The 17894-nt window shown below is 54.0% G+C and overlaps 4 protein-coding genes across 7 annotated transcripts; 2 read left to right on the top strand and 2 right to left on the bottom strand.

Annotated features, from left to right (window-relative positions):
* Positions 1 to 1189: 1189 nt before the first annotated feature.
* FAM110D (family with sequence similarity 110 member D) lies at positions 1190 to 4986 on the top strand. Of its 2 annotated transcripts, none has more exons than XM_061392625.1 (2): positions 1190 to 1514; positions 3301 to 4986. In XM_061392625.1, exons 1-2 carry the CDS (start codon positions 1507 to 1509, stop codon positions 4205 to 4207), a joined length of 915 nt encoding a protein of 304 aa, XP_061248609.1. In that variant the 5' UTR covers positions 1190 to 1506; the 3' UTR covers positions 4208 to 4986. The 2 variants fall into 2 exon arrangements, with proteins under 2 accessions (XP_061248609.1, XP_061248601.1); XM_061392617.1 differs by having other exon boundaries at positions 3298 to 4986.
* Positions 4987 to 5051: 65 nt separating this feature from the next.
* Positions 5052 to 12555, bottom strand: C2H1orf232 (chromosome 2 C1orf232 homolog). Of its 2 annotated transcripts, XM_061392671.1 has the most exons (5): positions 12482 to 12555; positions 9305 to 10056; positions 7692 to 7775; positions 7485 to 7582; positions 5052 to 5903 (listed from the first exon to the last, which is right to left on the bottom strand). In XM_061392671.1, exons 2-5 carry the CDS (start codon positions 9386 to 9388, stop codon positions 5627 to 5629), a joined length of 543 nt encoding a protein of 180 aa, XP_061248655.1. In that variant the 5' UTR covers positions 9389 to 10056; positions 12482 to 12555; the 3' UTR covers positions 5052 to 5626. The 2 variants fall into 2 exon arrangements, 1 of the variants encoding a protein (XP_061248655.1); XR_009731466.1 differs by lacking the exon at positions 5052 to 5903 and having other exon boundaries at positions 6853 to 7582; positions 9930 to 10056.
* On the top strand, positions 10430 to 11724 carry ZNF593 (zinc finger protein 593). The gene is made up of 3 exons (XM_061392639.1): positions 10430 to 11037; positions 11278 to 11340; positions 11435 to 11724. The coding sequence occupies exons 1-3, from the start codon at positions 10838 to 10840 to the stop codon at positions 11574 to 11576; spliced, it is 405 nt and encodes a 134-aa protein (XP_061248623.1). The 5' UTR covers positions 10430 to 10837; the 3' UTR covers positions 11577 to 11724.
* On the bottom strand, positions 11904 to 12723 carry ZNF593OS (ZNF593 opposite strand). Of its 2 annotated transcripts, XM_061392662.1 has the most exons (3): positions 12679 to 12711; positions 12482 to 12554; positions 11904 to 12203 (listed from the first exon to the last, which is right to left on the bottom strand). In XM_061392662.1, the coding sequence occupies exons 2-3, from the start codon at positions 12524 to 12526 to the stop codon at positions 12057 to 12059; spliced, it is 192 nt and encodes a 63-aa protein (XP_061248646.1). In that variant the 5' UTR covers positions 12527 to 12554; positions 12679 to 12711; the 3' UTR covers positions 11904 to 12056. The 2 variants fall into 2 exon arrangements, with proteins under 2 accessions (XP_061248646.1, XP_061248636.1); XM_061392652.1 differs by having other exon boundaries at positions 12482 to 12723.
* Positions 12724 to 17894: the final 5171 nt, after the last annotated feature.

The following is a 17894-nucleotide window of genomic DNA, read 5'->3' as shown; positions in this document are numbered from 1 at the left end:
TGGGTGGTTTTGAGGATTAAATGTGTTAATCATTGTGTGAAATACTTAGAACAGTGCTTGGCATATATCAGTCTCTTAATACATATTAACTAGTATTCCTCATTGTGTGAACTTGATAAATCATTTCACCTGAGTCTCATTCTCTTCAGCAGTCCAATGGAGAACATAATAAACCTACTTCTGAAATGTAGTCCTGGGGATGAATTCTGATCATGTACATTAGAACATTTTGTAGAGTGCTGTAACAACACAATATGGATGGACAAAAAAAAAAAAAATACTCCCTTTAACTAGGTAATAAAATTCGTTACCAGGAGATGGGCCTTGTAGTTTTCAGACTTATTACCTTACTTGCCAGGCTGAGGGTGCAGTGGAAAGAGTGGATTTGGGGTTGGAATTAGGTACCCCCAATCCTGTTTCCTTGCCTATCAAGTACGGTGGTCACCCCTGCTGGGTCTGCTGTTTAGGGTCTTTGTGGGGGACAAAGGAGATCAGAGAACAAAGGTATGAACATGCTTTGCAAACATTAAAAAGTGCTAGAAGGGAGGGAAAGAGATTTGTGAAGAGTCGGGAGGGGTGCAGGGACCCCTTGGCAGGGGCATTAGTCTTGGGGCTCTGGGTGCTGCAGAGTTTGCCCAGTGGGGAGAGAGGAGAAGGTGCACTCCTGGAACCAGCATTGTGGGGACAGGACTCCCCCTTGAGAAGTGAGGTGTCAAATAAGAAACTAGGCCAGCTCTAGAAGTCCCCGATGGGGGCAAAGAAGGAAAGAGGTCCTTTCCCCAGGCTTGGACCCATCCCTTCATTACCCTCTTCCCAGCCAATTCCATTTGCCATCAGAGGATATTGGACAGAGGCCCCTCCAGTAGGCTCCCTTGTGACCTTCCTGCCAAGACTTGTTGGGAGGGGCTCACCCTGCATATCTGCAGCACCCCTCTCCCCACTTTTAGGCTGCAGATTCTTGGCCTCACCCCTAGGGAGAGCAAGCTTGACACCTTTCACACACGCAGGCCAGGGCAGGTCTAAACCTGCTCCAGAGGGAAAAAGCATGGTGTACTAGAACCCTGCCCTGCCTTCCCATCTGAACGAAGAGCATCCGCCAAGGCCCAGCAGAGCGGGCTGACCCCACGTGAATAACTTGTCCCCACCCCAGGCCTCTGGAGGAAGCTTGGGAACCAGAGACCTTGTTTGGGATGCTGGCTGTGCCCCAAGCTTACTGTGCCTCTATGTAAACCACTTAACCTGCCAGGGCCTGTGTGACCATTGGCTAAATAAAGGAGCTGGACGTGGTCCAAGGGTCCTCTCCTGCTCTGAGATGGTGACCAGGAAGGAGTTAACAGAGGCCAGGCTCCAGGTCAGGAAGGCAAGAGTTAATCTTGGGGGTGGAGGCTCTCTTGGCTTTTCCTGTGGAGAGTGAGGTTTGGCTGCCACCAAAGTTACTTCCAGTCCCCGCTGTCCCTCCTGCCTTCAGTCTGGACCTGCCGGGGGACCCTGGCATTCAGCCTCCCCATGCAGAGGTGAGTGCATCCTGAGCCTGGAGCTGGGGTGGGAGGGCACCCAGACACCCAAGGGCACGGAGGCTGGCACCAAGCCAGGGAGCACTGTCCCCCAGCCCGCATCTGTGTCCAGAGCCGAAAGCTTGGGCAAAGTTCATCAGTCCACTGACCCCAGCGCTGGGAGAAGGTAGGCAGAGGGACAGAGGGCTCAAGGATGTCTGCCAGGCTTTTAGGGAGGGAATGTCTGCGGTCCAGCACCAAGGAGCTCAGAAGGCCAGGAAGAGGCAGTGGACAGCAAACTATTTTGGTCCCTGTGTTTAGGAACTTTTTATAGTCTCCTGCTCAGGGCTGGGAAGAGGAGGGGGCAGGAGGGTACCCATGAGGTCAGACAAGCACAGATCCCTCCTGGGACCTTAGAATCAGACCTGTTGCCAAGTTGAGTCTTTGGGAGGCAGGAAGGAGGGCACTGCCAGGCTCTCCTTGCTGCCTGGGTTCCCAGTCACCAGCTACCTATGGGCTGACTTACTGGACACTAAGTGGGTGTATGTAAGTGTATGTGTTTATACTCATGCAGGCTGCCCTGGGGGGAGTGGGATTGGTAGAGTTTCTACTCCAAGACCCCTCACCAGGGCTCCCCTCCCCACATCCCTGGCAAGTTGTGTTTCTTTGTTGCCTCCAGCCCAAGGTCTCCTCAGCCCCTAGAACTGCTGTGTCCCTCTCAGCTGAATGGAGGATGGGAGGAGTAGGGAAACAGAAGTGGGGTGGAGTGTGCTGGGCTGTGTGGGTGGCCCATTCTATTACTGCCAAAGGAACTGTCAGCTCTTGATTTACAATCCCCCTGGGCCCCCTTCCCCAGCAGAAAAGGAAGGTGGAGAAGAAGGGTCATGGGGGTCTCAGGGTGAGGGACCCAGAGGGCAGGTTTCTGGGAGTACAAGTTCCTGGGAAGAATTAGTGGAAGAAACTTTTTAGAGAGGTAAAGGGCCCATCTCTCGCAGAAATCGCTTGGTGTTAAAGCAGCAAGAACAGAAGCAAAACAGAGAGGAAAGTTCCCGATAGGCAAGTGAGAGATTCAAACTACGAAGCGAGAGACCTGTGTTCCAGTCCTGGGCCCAAACTCTCAGTGAGACCTGAACTAGCCCCTCCTCTTTGCGCCAGTTTTCTCTTCTGTGAAATGGAAGTGCAGGGGGCAAACAAAGTGATGTTTACAAGTTGGGCATTCTGGAATTCCCTTCGAAGGGGCACAGACTGAGTGGCATATATCTGGCTGAAGTGACGTGGTGACCATGTCCCTCTCTTTCCCTGATGGCCCTGCTGGGCCTGGGCAGGGCAGTTGGCTGCAATTACCGGAGGCTCCTACCCTATGGTTATGTCCCTGACCTCTCTGCTTGGGGGCGGGATGGGTGGGTCCTGCTGGAACCAGCGGGTGGCTGGGAAGCCTCCTTGTCTTGGACTCAAAGTTGCTAGGTTGGGAAGAGGTATTTTTTCCGGTTGAGGCCACTTTCGGGAACCAGGCCGGGGAACAGCCCCATTTCCTTTTCCAAGGGTCCGGCTTGCTGATGCCTACTTGGCATGGCCCTGTGGCCAGAATGGGGCACGCTCAAAAGGGCCTAGGTCTCTGGATGGTCAGAAAGCCCCTGCCCATTGTCTCTGAGGGATCAGGGAAGGGATACCTGAGCCTCTGCCCCCTAGGCATGGCACCTGGCTGACTTGCATGGGGGAGGGGTGGCTGGCTGACCTTATTCCCAGGAATGCCTTCAGGAGAGTCATCTCCTACCTCTCCCCCTGACCACTCCTCTTTCCCCAGCAGGTCCCAGGGAGCCCCAGCCAATTGCTCTCAGTTCCTTCACTATCTGCCTGCCTCCAGTGGCTTATGGAGCACTGTCCTGCCCAGTTCTGCTAAAATGCTCCTGGCCTCTCCCTCCACCCCGTCCCGGGGACGGACCCCCAGCGCAGTGGAGAGGCTGGAGGCCGACAAAGCCAAGTATGTCAAGACGCACCAGGTGATCGCGCGACGCCAGGAGCCGGCTCTGCGTGGGGGTCCCGGGCCGCTCACCCCGCACGCTTGCAACGAGCTGGGGCCCCCTCCATCGCCCAGAACGCCCAGGCCCGCCCGCCGGGGCAGTGGCAGGCGACTGCCAAGGCCTGATTCCCTCATCTTCTACCGCCAGAAGCGGGACTGTAAGGCTTCGGTGAACAAAGAGAATGCCAAGGGCCAGGGGCTGGTGCGGCGCCTCTTCCTGGGCAGCCCCCGAGACGTCGCCTCGAGCAGCGCAGGCTCATCGGAGCGACCCGCGGCTCCCGGGGGATGGACCGCGCCCCAAGATGCCCCGGAAGCGGCGGGAAAGCGGGCATTGTGCCCCACGTGCTCGCTGCCCCTGTCGGAGAAGGAGCGCTTCTTCAACTACTGCGGCCTGGAGCGCGCGCTCGTGGAGGTGCTGGGAGCCGAGCGCTTCTCTCCGCAGAGCTGGGGCGCCGACGCCAGCCCCCAGCCCGGAACGTCGCCGCCGCCGGGCTCCGGAGACGCCAGCGACTGGACGTCCAGCGAGGGCGGCGCAGATCGCCGGGACGGTGCGGAGGGCGGCGGCTCAGCGGCGGCGGGCTCGGAGCGGGACGGGCGCCCCCAGGTGTCGGTGGTGGAGCGCAACGCGCGCGTCATCCAGTGGCTGTACGGCTGCCAGCGCGCCCGCGGGCCACCGCGCGAGTCCGAGGTGTGACCGCCGCCGCTCGGGGGCCGGCTCTCCTGGAGTTGGCGGTCCGGGGAAGGGCAAGGAGCGGGCGCGGGGCTGGACCCGGGCAAGGGCAGGGGCTCCCTGCCTCACGCGTCGAGTGCTTTGGGGCAAGCCCTTCCCTCTGGATCGCGGCGTCCACTCTTGAACCTTCGGAGCTTGGGACCAAACGGTTCCGAAGGCCCTTCCCAGCGCAGACTGAGGACGGGGAGGTAGCCGGCCTCGCGGCCCCTGTGGAGGCCGGGAGGTGAGTGAAGACTGGGTTGGGAGATCAGAGAACCTGCTGAATAAAGCCAAAACGTTCTTTAACGGACTCGGAAGGTTGGATTACAGGGCAGATGCGCCAGGGTTTTGGAGTGTGGCTTCCAGACTGAGTGTGTGACCCTGGGCCAGCACTCCGCCTCTGGGAACCGCAGCGACACCCCCTCGGTTGATCAAAGTATTGAAATGGTCACAAAGCGCTTGGCAAAGTTGAGGAAGTGCTAAGTAAACGAAGCCTCTAGGACCACTACCGAATTAGCATAATACTAACAGTAACACTATTATGATCATCTCTGCCACTGACCGCGCCCCACCACAGGGGTGGGGTCCAAACTATTTTGGGGGATAGAGGTTGAGGGAGGGGTCTGCTCCCAGAAATCTGGGGTTCACTAGTCCCTGAAGGCCCTCATTCCTGGAGCTTTGCCGCCCATTTTGGTTACTCGGTAGGAAGGACTGAAATGTGGTGAATCCAGAATCAGGATAATAAAGGACTTTTCAAACCAGGATTTTGCCAGCCCACAGCCTCACCTCATCACTGCCTTTCTTTCCCTTAAAACAAGGTCACCTGTTTTCCTCACACGTTCACACCTCCAAGTCTTTATTCACTTCCTCTTCCTTTTAGGCGGGTTACCTTCCCCTTTCTTTCCACTCAGCTAAGATTCCGTATATGCGTTCTCTAGCTCTCTCTCGGGAACTCCTGAATTTCCCAGCCGGTCTCATCTCCTCTGAGCTCCCAAGTACAGCCTGATTTTGGGGCCTCAACCTATCACCTTGCGTGGGACCCGCTGGTAGTCGGGGTTCTCTTGTTAGTCTCTGACCTTCCCCTAGTACAGGGACAAGGCCACAAGCAAAGTGTCGAATTAAAAGCGGCTGGAGAGGGCGGCAAGACCTGTCCATACTGGTAAGATGGTGCCCCAAATCGAATACAATCTGTACTGATACCAGGGATGTCCCTGGTCGTTTTTCTCCCTGTAGGTTTGTGGGGGCACAAGGCGAGGACCACTCCAGTTGGACCCGGGCCTGAGGTTGCCCACCCCAAAGCAGCCTTCTCCGTCCGGACATAAAAGCACGCGGTCACCAGAGGTGTCAGGCCAGGTTTTTATCCGGAAGGGGAGGAGCGGGCGCCCAGTTCGGCCAGCCGGCCGGCTAGTCGCCCTTGGGTGCCGCTTTCACCCTCATCTCGGCCAGTTTGTGAGTGAGGAAGCCCCACTTGAAACCGGCCACGGGATCAGCTTCGCGCGGCTCGGGGCGCTCGGCGGCCTCGTCCCCGGCTTCGGGGTCCGGCTCCGGGGTGGGCTCCGCTCCGCGCAGCATGGACGCGGCGGCCGCCTGCTGCTGCTGCCACCTGCTGGTGAACGCGTCCCAGAAGCCCGGCCCGCGCGCCTCGGCCGCCGCCTGCGGGGCGGGCTGCGCAGCCAGCGGGCTGCGGGAGAGAGGCGGGGTCAGGGGCTGGCCGGGAGGCCCCGGAGAGGCCAAAGGACAGGAGGCGGGGTCAGGGGACCTATCGTGGGGCCAGTGGGGCCCGGGCGAGGTCGAGGGCTGGGAGGGAGGAGAGACCCGGGAGACTGGGAGGAGGTCAGGGCATGGAGGCGAGAGGAGTACTCAGAGGCTACTGGGATAGGGGTCAGGGCATTAGGTGAGGGGGTCTGGGCTTCCCTCGTGGCTCAGCTGGTAAAGAATTCGCCCGCAATGCGGGAGACCAGGGTTCGATCCCTGGGTTGGGAAGATCCCCTGGAGAAGGGAACAGCTACCCATTCCAGTATTCTGGCCTGAGGAATTCCATGGACTGTATAGTCCATGGGGTCGCAGTCGGTCAGACACGACTGAGCGACTTTCACTTTCGCTGGGAAAAAGGGTCGCGATCAGGATCCGTGGGGAGAGAGCCGGGCTCACGGGGTCAGAGTTGGTACTCAGGGAGAGGGAGGAGGCCAGAGCAGGGGAGATGGAGGCTGCGGGAAGGTGGGGAGGAGCCCTGAGAGAGGAGCGGGCGGAAGGATGGGAGGTGGTGGTGGCACCCGATCGGGGTAGGGGAGGGACGCGGTCAGATTCTGGAGGCGGTCCTTCGGGAAAACCCGCAGAGCCCGGGGGAAAGGGGCGGGGCGGGAACAGGGGTCTGGTTTCCCGGATGGAGGGAAAGAGGGTCCAGAAAAATGGGGGACGCTGGGGAGAGGACGGGTGCAGGGACCCCGAGGAAGGAGAAGGGCCTAGATCAAAGGCTTAGGGGAGAGGGAGACTCGGGAGGTAGCAAGGAGATGTCGGGAAGGGCAATCAGGAATGGTGTTGAAGCTTGAGTCCATGGGCAGGAGAGAGAAAAGGAACCCTGCGGCAAGAGAGATGGGCGGGTCGGGGGAACCCTAAGGAAGAAAGGAATAGGGGGGATGTCAAAAGGGAAGTGTGACTGGGCTGGAGGAAAGGGCAGAAATGGAGTGTGTCCCAGAACAGAGCTAGGGGGGAGATCAGACCCTGGATCTGACCCTGTGGCCCCGAGCATCAAGGACTCGCTAAGACAGGGGTTCCTAAACTGTTACCCTCAAGTCTAAAGAGAGCTCGCTGAAAATATAGATCCCCGGCCTCAGCCAACACCCATTGAATCAGAATCTTTGAAGGAAGGTCTGGGAATCTGTCTGTCTCAAGTTCCCTGGGAGGATGAGCGTTTAGACCAATACTTAAGAACCACTGATCTGAACCACTCTCTGTTCCAAACACCTAAAACTTCTCTCCTGGTTTCCCTTATTCTAGGGAGGTGACCCCTCCCACATGGATGGGGAGAGACACAGTAATACCTTCTAGCATCTCAATCCCAACAGCTGGTAAATTCCTCCTGAGATCTAATCTAATCTCCCAGATTGGCCTCTTTCCTGCTGAGAGAGAGAGAAACAGGAACAGCCAGGGGCTGGCCCTCCCCAGTCCTCCATGGTCAGAAAGACAAAACAGAAGGAAAGGACATGGGAGAAGAGGGTCCCCAGGTCTGTTTCAGACGGCCTCCCCCGAAACACACACGTACTGGTCAGCACAGGGCTCCGGTGGCAGCAGCTTGTCCTCATCTTCTTTGTTAAACAAAGATGACATCGTCAGCCAACCTTTCACCCCGACTCCCTGAACCTGGGAGAGAGGGGCTGAGGGTCAAGGAGGGCCCCAGCACACCTCCCAGGACTCCACAGAGGCTTCTGCCCAGTTCCCCAGGATTGGGGCGGAAAAAAGCAGAACTCACCCGGCGGGCCAGCTGTGACATGGGGTTGAAGGCCTCTTCAGTGGGTTCTGCCATCTCAGACTCCACTAACACTGGGTTCTCCTTCTGGGACACAAGACCCCCACCCAGTATGAGAGAGGCCCCAGAGGAATACGACCTCCCTTCCCTCCTGCCAGCCTGATGCACACAGACCAGAACTTGAAACCCCATGGAAACAAGACACACCTAGCCCCCTGACACCCTCCAAAACTGCACACAGGTGTTTGTACCTCTATGCAAAACTACCTGTCATACACATTACCTGTAGAGTAGATCCTTGCAGACACCTTTGAGCTCACATACCTGCTCACCCACAGACACATTCATACACACTGCCACACACATGGACAAAGGCTTGCACGCCAATGGAGACACACACCTATACATGAGTGTGCCTCCATATGGCTACAGCTCTTCACCTGTATATAGATACATGTGCTGTGAGACACTTACCCAAGGATGCTCATACAGTTCACACCTGTGCTCTTCCACAACTGCAGACAGGTGCATGGAAGCCCACTCAGCACACAAAACTTCACCCATTCACAGACACTAAAACACAGATGTACACACACACCCAAACACGCATACCATACAAACACAATACCTGTGAATGCTTCCATAGTCTTCTGCCTCAAAGGTATACACCTGAAAATGCCTATAACCTGTTCACACCTGCACACACACACACCTTACCTGGGGATTCCACACAGAAACCAATCCCTATACTGACCCACAGACACTTCTACACAGGGTCAGCCCTGGATACCAACCTGTGTAGACATACATTTATTCACACTGACATACACACACCCTGAAACTAATTCCTGCCTCTGCCGTGTCTATTTGTGTAACTGCCATCCCTGGGGGCTCAGATGGTAAAGAATCCACCTGCAGTGCAGGAGACCTGGGTTCAATCCCTGGGTTGGGAGGATCCCCTGGAGAAGGGAACAGCGACCCACTCCAGTATTCTTGCCTGGAGAATTCCATGGACAGAGGAGCCTGGCAGGCTACAGTCCATAGGGTCACAAAGAGTCAGACAGGACTGAGCGACTTTCACTTTTACTTTCCAGAGGTAAAACTCTTTTCAAAAACCTTTTTTTTAATGTCAGAACAAACATGGTCCAAGTAATGGCTCTGATCTGAGCTGCTACAGTGACCCTCAGTGTAACAAATGCTGCTTATCCTGCCGCCAGTCCTAGGGGCTCCCTTCCTCTCAAAGCAAATCATCCCACTTCTGCTCAGCTCTGCCCGTTAGAAACGTGTGTCAAACTGAGTGTATCTGCATGGGTGCTGCCCTTGGGTCCTAAAAGGATCCCGTCCATGTGGCAGCCCTTGAGATCTTTGGAGACGCTGACCACTCCTCAGGTGCCCCCCCCCAAGTCTTCCCTTCTTCTTTGGTTTGCTGGAATGTCCTGACTTTCTGCCAGTGCACCATGCCATTGGTCATCCCTGTATTGCCAGTTGCTTCCACACAAGTCAATGGCTCTTTCTCTCCCCTCCCTCCTCAGAACCAGTCCCTTCTTCTTCTCTGTACCTTTCACTCCTGCTGCCCCTCTGCCCATGCCCCATCCAGCAAGCAGGATGGTACCCACCTCCTCTGCCAGGCCCTCCTCAGATTCCCCACTCAGGGTCTGTAGCACTTTGGACTTGTAGGTTTTCCAGAAGGCCTGGCTCATGGCTGCATGGGAAATAGGCCTGGCACCCAGGCACGGGAAGCTGGTGGTTCAGGGGGCACCCAGTGAGTCTGGCTCCAGGAACCTGGTGAGTCTGAGAGCCTGTCCCAAGCATCAGGTGACCTCATTAAAGATGCACCAGCTTCCCCAGATGGCACAGTGCCCAGCAGGTGAACCCGATCCAAAAGAGTCTGTGGTGAGACCCAGCTTCTGCCCCTTCAGCCCCTTATCTTGACCCATATTTGCAAGAATAATGAAAACATAATGAAGACATCTTTCTTTACAGAAGCCTCCTTCCTGGGCCTAGGAGTTCTTGAATTTGATTATTTGGAAAGGCTCCAGAAAAATTCTTTTCCATTCACGAATTCTATTTACAAAGTCTTTGGGCTTAGGACCCACAGTGGTGCCTCTGCGGCTGTAGCCATACCAGCTGTGCCCTCAACAGGGCCGTACCCTCAACAGGGCCCTGCCCTATACCTTCACTCAGCCTGTATGGTCTGGAGTGGGAAGGCCCCAAGGCTCCCAGTGGGTGCCCTGGGCTTACATTTCACCGCTTTGGGCTGGAAACTGATTCCTCTCCCCAGGGATGCACGTGCTGGTCTCCCTGTTTCCTGGCAACAGGTTCCAAAGAACTGGAGCCCCTGAATTATTGCTGAGTTCCTGTGGTCAACCTGGAAGGAAAAAGGCACCCAGCTCTGATGCATGGGGAAAGGCTCTCTGGCCCTCTCCCCAGACTGAGCACACACCATCTAGGCTGATCTCTCTCTTTGATGCCAGCCCACGCCTGACAGTCCAGGGCTCAGAGCAAGGGGTCAAAGATGGGAGGTCCTTCTGTGAGAATCTCCTCTTCTTGTGAGAGGAGCTGACCCCCTTGAGTCTCTGACAGGGCACTGTGATCTCTAGGAGGAATAACTGGGGAGGGGTTTCAAATGGCGAGGGCTTTCTCAAGGACCAGAGAGATCTCGGCGCCCTGTGGGAGCTGGGATCCCAAACGTCTTCACTCTTACTTATTCATTTATTCACATCACAAGACATTTTTCAGTGCCTCCCAGAGATGCAACATTATTCCCCCTCTCCCCTCAACCGCGGAATCTAAGATGGGGGAACCAGGAAGGTGTGACAAGGCCAGAGGACGGCGCTGAAATCGGTTGGGCCAGGCTGGATGGGTTTGGCCAGGGGACTGGCCGAAATGCCCGCACGGCTCACACCACCGAGCCCCCTCCAGTGACAGAAGAGGACGCTTGGTGAGGCCGGATCCCGAGCTCAGTCACTGACGTCGACGACCGCCTGGGGGCGCTCGAAGCGCGAGCCGCGCGAGTGACGTCATCAGAGGCGGTCCGGTGGAGCCCGACCCGTCCCGGAGCGTCATATGACGTCATCGAGCCGTCCGGAAGCGCCCCCACGTGTCCTCCCACCTCGGTTCTGGGACCTCTGATCTTGCTGTCACCCATCATGGGTCGCTCCCGCCGAACGGGCGCGCACCGAGCGCACTCTTTGGCCCGTCAGATGAAGGCGAAGCGGCGGCGGCCGGACCTGGATGAGATTCACCGCGAGTTGCGGCCCCAGGTCGCCACACGGCCCCGGCCAGACCCAGGCGCTGAACCCGATCCCGACCTGCCAGGGGGAGGCCTGCATCGCTGTCTGGCCTGCGCGTGAGTTCTGGCCAGGCCCAGGCCTGAGGAGGAGAAGGGTCCGCGGTACGGGCCGGAGGTGTGAGGTCCGGGCCCAGGGTGTGCAGGGTTTCCCTCTCTTGGGACCCATGTGGGTCTGCCGGCCTCCCATGCCTTCAAGCCCGGAGCCTAGCGTCAGCGAATGAGCTAGGGTCAGGGAAGTAGGCCTACCTGAGAGGCATCACCTTCTGACTCTCCTCCCTACCCACCTCATCCCTACAGGAGGTACTTCATCGATTCTGCCAACCTGAAGACCCACTTCCGATCCAAAGATCACAAGAAGAGGTATGAAGGAGCAAGGAGAGGATTGATGGATGGGTTGCCGGGCAGACAGAGCTTGCGTCTGGTCAGCTTTCAATTTCCTATTCTTTTTTCCCAGGCTAAAGCAGCTGAGTGTGGAGCCCTACAGTCAGGAAGAAGCGGAGAGGGCAGCGGGCATGGGTTCCTATATTCCTCCCCAGCGGCTGGCAGTCCCCACAGAAGTATCCACTGAGGTCCCTGAGATGGACACGTCTACATGACATGGCCTGAGGATGCAAGGCAGAGGAGCTGCCCATGGACAGTGGTACAGGGGCCAAGCTGGGAGAGACTGTGCGAATCTCTTTTGGTTTGGGGAGTGGATGGCCTCTTCCAGATACCCTCCTTTCCAATAAAAGAAATGGATAAATAGGGCTTGCTTCTGACTCACTAACCTCCAGGCCACTCCTCCAAATTCAAGCCCTGTAAAGATTTCTCTACTACTCCTGTGTACAGGACCCAGGAATTTACTCCCTGCTTGATTCAGCCTTAGAGCCTGCATCCTTGCCATCCCTCAGGGGTCCTGGCATCTGTGCTGAAGCCCCCTTTGGAGCCCAGGTGTGTGTGGGGTGATGGGTAGGATCAGGTTTATACTCTTGCTTACAATGAGGACAGGGAGTGACCCCCAGGAAAAGAAAGAAGTAGGCTCCTGAGATTGTAGCCCCTGTGAATCCAGGGGCCGAGGTGAGAGGCTGCCTGCTTCGTCATGGAGCCTGTGGCCGCCGCCGCTGCCCCACCATCTTCCAGACAGCATAGCAGGAGCCGCCCAGCCCGAGGACAGCCAGCACTGCAGCCACAATCCCCGCCAGCGGACTCCGGGGCTCTGCCTTCAGCTCCCCGGCTATCTGCATCTGGAGATGCACAGAGGGTCCACCTGAGGGGTCAGTCGAGACTACTGGGAAGACGGGTGGGGTGGAAAGGGGCTGAGAAGCTACAGCTGGGGAAAGGAGATATGGATGCCATTGCTGCCCCAGGGAGATTCCACCCCAATCCCTCTCGCTTCACTGCCCATCTGGGCCCTGGTTGCTCAGGCGGCCGGGAACGTGACAGCCTGGTGACTGGGTATCATCCCGGCCATGGTAAGGGGCGGATAGGGTCGGTGCTGGAAGCCATCCGTTGGGGTACTTACCTGTAGCACTCGGAAGTAGCCAGGGGTCAGGCGTCGAAATCGCATGGTGGGTGCCGCTCGTCTCCCAGATGTCCTGTGGGGTGAAAGCCGGAATGAGGACCAGTGGCGTTCGTTCATGATACCAAGAGGCGGAAATCAGGGCACAGAGGTTCCTGCTTCTCATACGTGAGAGAGCCTTGCCCTCAGAGGATGCTCACCAGCGTCTGCCTTCCCGGGTCTGGCAGGGGCGGGACAGCCAGACCTTTAAATCTGTCCCTTCCCCCACTGCCCGCCCTGCCGGCCTTAGGAGCAGCTGTCAGGAGAGATCAGCATCAGGCCTGAGCAGCTCCTCCCCCGCCCACTGGGGAGTGCAGCCCTGGGAGGCAGGAGAGGCCTTGCCTAGCAGCGTGGACAAGTCTCAGGCCTGGACCAGGTGCGGGAGGGCCTCCCCGGCCCTGGTTTTGGCCCTGTCCCTGCCTCAGGTAATTGGATGTCACCTGTCAGCTCTCAGCAGAGGAGGGGTTGGGTACCTTTAGCACCCCTTCCAAATAGGGGCAGGCCTTTTTCACTTGATTTCTCTTAGATCAACCATACCTACCTCGGGGGAAGGCACATTTCACCCCTTTCCCCAAGATGGAGTTCCTACAGGAACTTCCCTCCTCAGCTTGGAGACAATAATAAAAGATCTGCATCTACTGATTGAAAAAGCTGTTTGAGGTGTGTTAAGAAAAATAGTAGCTGATTGGGAATTTCCTGGTGGCCTAGTGGTTAGGATTCTAGGCTTTCACTGTCGTGTCTCAGGTTCATACCTGATCTGAGAACTGAGATCCTGCAAGACCTACAAGTGTGGCCCAAAAAAATAACTGACTGTGCTGGGCATTATTCTAAGCACTTTACGTGTATGATTTCATTTGGAATTGATTATCTCATAAAAATGCAGAAAAGTGTGTTTGCTAAATAGCATGTAGAGTGTCTGCATATAGTATGTAGAGAAGGGAAGAACACCCAGAAAACTTAACAGTGGCCCATTCTGGGCAACGGGATGGGATCCTGCTGGGGAAAGGACACATCCACCTTCCATTTGGGCTTTTCTGGTGGCTCAGCCAGTAAAGAATCTGCCTACAATGCAGGAGACCCATGTTCGATTCCTGGGTTGGGAAGATTCCCCTGGAGAAGGAAATGACAACCCACTCCAGTATTCTTGCCTGGAGACTTGCCAGTATTCTTGGCACAGATAGAGGAGCCTGGCGGACTATAGTCCATGGCATCGAAGAGTCAGGCAGGACTGAGCAACTAACACTTTCACTTTCCTTCCACTCAATGAGCTACTATTACCTTTGACATTTTTGCAGCAAATAAGTTCAAAGACCTTTTATAAACTCATAAAACTACCCTCAAAATAGAAGCTGCGGGACTTTCCTGGTGATACCATGGATAGGAATCCTCCTGACAATGCAGGAGACACAGGTTCGATCCCTGGTCCAGGAAGATCCCACCTGCCGTGGAGTAACTAAGCCTTTGTGCCGCAACTACTGAGCCCATGCCTAGAACCTGTGCTCCACAAGAGAAGCCAGTGCAGTGAGAAGCCTGCGCACTGCAACTCTATGTTAGACCCCACTCTCAGCAACTAGACAAAATGTGTGCAGTGAATACCCAGTGCAACCAATAAATAAATTTATTTTTAAAATCCTGATTAAAAAATTGAAGAAAATAGAAGCTGCCATTTACCATGCCTCTACTTCTCAGCCCTGCCAGGTCCTTCAGGTGGGGGTGGGGGTTGGGGGGCAGTAAAGGCACCAGCGTAGCTGTTAGGCCCCCAGTCCTTTTCGGGGAGGATCTGAGTACAAGTGGTGTCTTGTTGGTTTCTCCCCTACAGGATTGTGAGTTCAGGGAGGTCAGGCTGGCTGGCGTCTCACCCCTAGCTCATGTGCCAGCTCAGGGTAGTGTTTGATGAAATCAGGATGATGGAGATACGTCTGTTTATTGGAGCATCACAGGGAAGCTAGTGTGGGAAGAAGGAAAAGCATTAAAGGAGGAGACAGCACAGAGGAGTGTTAGAGGGATACACAGAGTGCAGGGCAGGAGGACATGCGACCAAGGACAAAGCCAGAAACGTGAGGGCCGAGCTGCAAATTTGAGCCTGCTGGTTCACAAATGAGGGAGCAAGGCCTCTGGGGACCTGGCGAGCTGGCATCCCCTTGAAGGCAGCAGCTGACAATCTGCACTCATGTTTGATGCCACGTGCGAAGGTAGAATGAGGTCAACAGAGCTGGCCAAGTTCCAGAGGACTCAATTTGTATGTGAAATTGTTAAATGATAATTAACACACACACATACCACATGGACATCCGTGGACCAAATTCAGACTTTGAATCTCTGACGATTCAGTTCCTGACAGGCTTTGGAGGTACTGGTAGAGAGTCCAAGTTAGGTGACACGGACGGGGCAGCCCTCCCAGGCCCCTCCCCACAGAAGTAAAGCAATAACAACTCAGATCTACCTCATGTTCCAGATTTCAAATACTAAAAGACATCCTCAGAGCTAAGGTCTAATTCCCTCTCTGCTCTTCTAGAGACAAAGAAACAGGTTCAGAGAAATGTAAGAGGTGGACTCAGTCACATAGCAAGTAGAACTGATTTTTTTAAATTGACGCATAGTTGATTTACAATGTGTTGATTTCAAGTGTACAGAAAAGCGATTTTGATAAATACAGAATATAAGAATATATATATTCAGACTCTTTTTTCCTTACAAGTTATTATAAAATACTAAGTTTAGTTTTCTGTGCTATATAATAGGTCCTTGTTAGTTATCTGTTTTATACATAGCCACGTGTATGTTAATTCTAAACTCATGTGGAACTGATTCTGGCTGACTCCAAAGTCCTGGGCGTTCCCTAGCCTGGGATGATAATAATGATGATAACTGCAGACACTTAGTATGTGTCAGACATTGTTCTAAAAGGAAAGCTCTTAACTTGGGCTTCCCATCCCATCAACTTGGATGGGAAAAAAATTATATATTTATTTCCACTGACCTCTAACCAAAATTTACCATCTCCTTCTTTATGAAGTATTAACAGTATGTGTTTTTGTCACCAGTTGAAGATACATTGATATCAAATTGTAGTTATCACAAGTATCTCAAAATGTTACTTATGCTCATTAAAGATTTCAAAATGCTGACAGTCATTAACCCACTGCTAAATCACACTCTGTTTCAGACACTCCTAAAACAGAGCTGCCATTGACTGTGGCCAGTAGAGGGTTAGTGGCCAAATGGTGAATCCACCTGCTCTTGCATTAGTGACTCAGATTCTCAGCCTCTCACACGCCCTATCTGTAGTTGTTTGCTGACCAATAGGTGTGAGGAGGTGAGTCAGAGACCACCCCCACAATTCAGTGTTATTCATGCTGAGTAACAATACACTGATACCACTAGAAGAGGAAAAGTTAATTTGCCAGTCCTGTTATTGATACATATTAAATACATATTACTATATGTACTGATAAATACATATTACTATATCATAAATTTGTGGGTTTTAATATATTTTGATAGTAATTGTCCTCGCAATCTTCAGCATTTTGCTTTATGCTTTTAAAAGCAATGTTCTGAGAAAATGTCTAGGATTTCCACCAGACCGTCAAAAGGGTCCATAGTGCAAAACAGAGGGGGCTGGAAAGTAGTTCTAAAGCTTTTCAGTCAGTTCAGTTCAGTTGCTCAGTCGTGTCCGACTCTTCGGGACCCCATGAATCACAGCACGCCAGGCCTCCCTGTCCATCACCAACTCCCGGAGTTCACCCAGACTCACGCCCATCGAGTCAGTGATGCCATCCAGCCATCTCATCCTCTGTCATCCCCTTCTCCTCCTGTCCCCAATCCCTCCCAGCATCAGAGTCTTTTCCAGTGAGTCAACTCTTCACATGAGGTGGCCAAAGTACTGGAGTTTCAGCTTCAGCATCATGCCTACCAAAGAAATCCCAGGGCTGATCTCCTTCAGAATGGACTGGTTGGATCTCCTTGCAGTCCAGGGGACTCTCAAGAGTCTTCTCCAACACCACACTTCAAAAGCATCAATTCTTCGGCGCTCAGCCTTCTTCACAGTCCAACTCTCACATCCATACATGACCACAGGAAAAGCCATAGCCTTGACTAGATGAACCCTTGTTGGCAAAGTAATGTCTCTGCTTTTGAATATGCTATCTAGGTTGGTCATAACTTTCCTTCCAAGGAGCAAGTGCCTTTTAATTTCATGGCTGCAGTCACCATCTGTAGTGATTTTGGAGCCCAAAACAATAAAGTCTGACACTGTTTCCACTGTTTCCCTACTATTTCCCATGAAGTGATGGGACCAGATGCCATAATCTTCGTTTTCTGAATGTTGAGCTTTAAGCCAACTTTTTCACTCTCCTCTTTCACTTTCATCAAGAGGCTTTTTAGTTCCTCTTCACTTTCTGCCATAAGGGTGGTGTCATCTGCATATCTGAGGTTATCGATATTTCTCCCAGCAATCTTGATTCCAGCTTATGTTTCTTCCAGTCCAGCGTTTCTCATGATGTACTCTGCATATAAGTTAAATAAACAGGGTGACAATATACAGCCTTGACGTACTCCTTTTCCTATTTGGAACCAGTCTGTTGTTCCATGTCCAGTTCTAACTGTTGCTTCCTGACCTGCATACAGGTTTCTCAAGAGGCAGATCAGGTGGTCTGGTATTCCCATCTCTTTCAGAATTTTCCACAGTTGATTGTGATCCACACAGTTAAAGGCTTTGGCATAGTCAAGCAGAAATAGATGTTTTTCTGGAACTCTCTTGCTTTTTCCACGATCCAGCAGATGTTGGCAATTTGATCTCTGGTTTCTCTGCCTTTTCTAAAACCAGCTTGAACATCAGGAAGTTCACTGTTCACATATTGCTGAAGCCTGGCTTGGAGAATTTTGAGCACTACTTTACTAGCGTGTGACATAGAGCTGTTAATTCAGGTACTCCGCACAGCCCTCTGAAGTATGCTCTAATACCCATTCTACAGACAGGGAAATTGAGGCCCGGTGGGTCGGTTTAGGCCTTGTCACACAAGCTAAGAAGCTACAGCGTTGGGCTTTAGACCCAGGCTCGGGCTTCCTAACCTTTCTGTGCCTCGCTGTTGTGATCACTGCTCACTTTCTGGTCCCTTTCTGAGAAGGCCGGAAGGTCAGGTCGCATCCTGCCATTTGAGGCCAGTTTTGGTTGGAGATCCCAGGCCAACTCCGAGGTCACCCGTGTCACACACCAGTGGCCCCACCCCCTGGTTTGGCAGCCAGATATTCTGGGATGCCTGAAGGGCGGGGCAGGAGACGGAGAGGCCAATGGCTGTGAGAGCGCCTTACCTGGCCTGCTCTGTGGGCCCAGGTATGCTAGTGGCTCCGCCCCCGGCCCAGCCCAGCCCCGCCC

The sequence above is a fragment of the Bos javanicus genome, chromosome 2 (genome assembly GCF_032452875.1).
Source record: "Bos javanicus breed banteng chromosome 2, ARS-OSU_banteng_1.0, whole genome shotgun sequence".
Lineage (NCBI taxonomy): Eukaryota > Metazoa > Chordata > Mammalia > Artiodactyla > Bovidae > Bos > Bos javanicus.
Note: the sequence above shows the minus strand (reverse complement) of the source record. Positions and strands in the feature narration are given on the sequence as shown.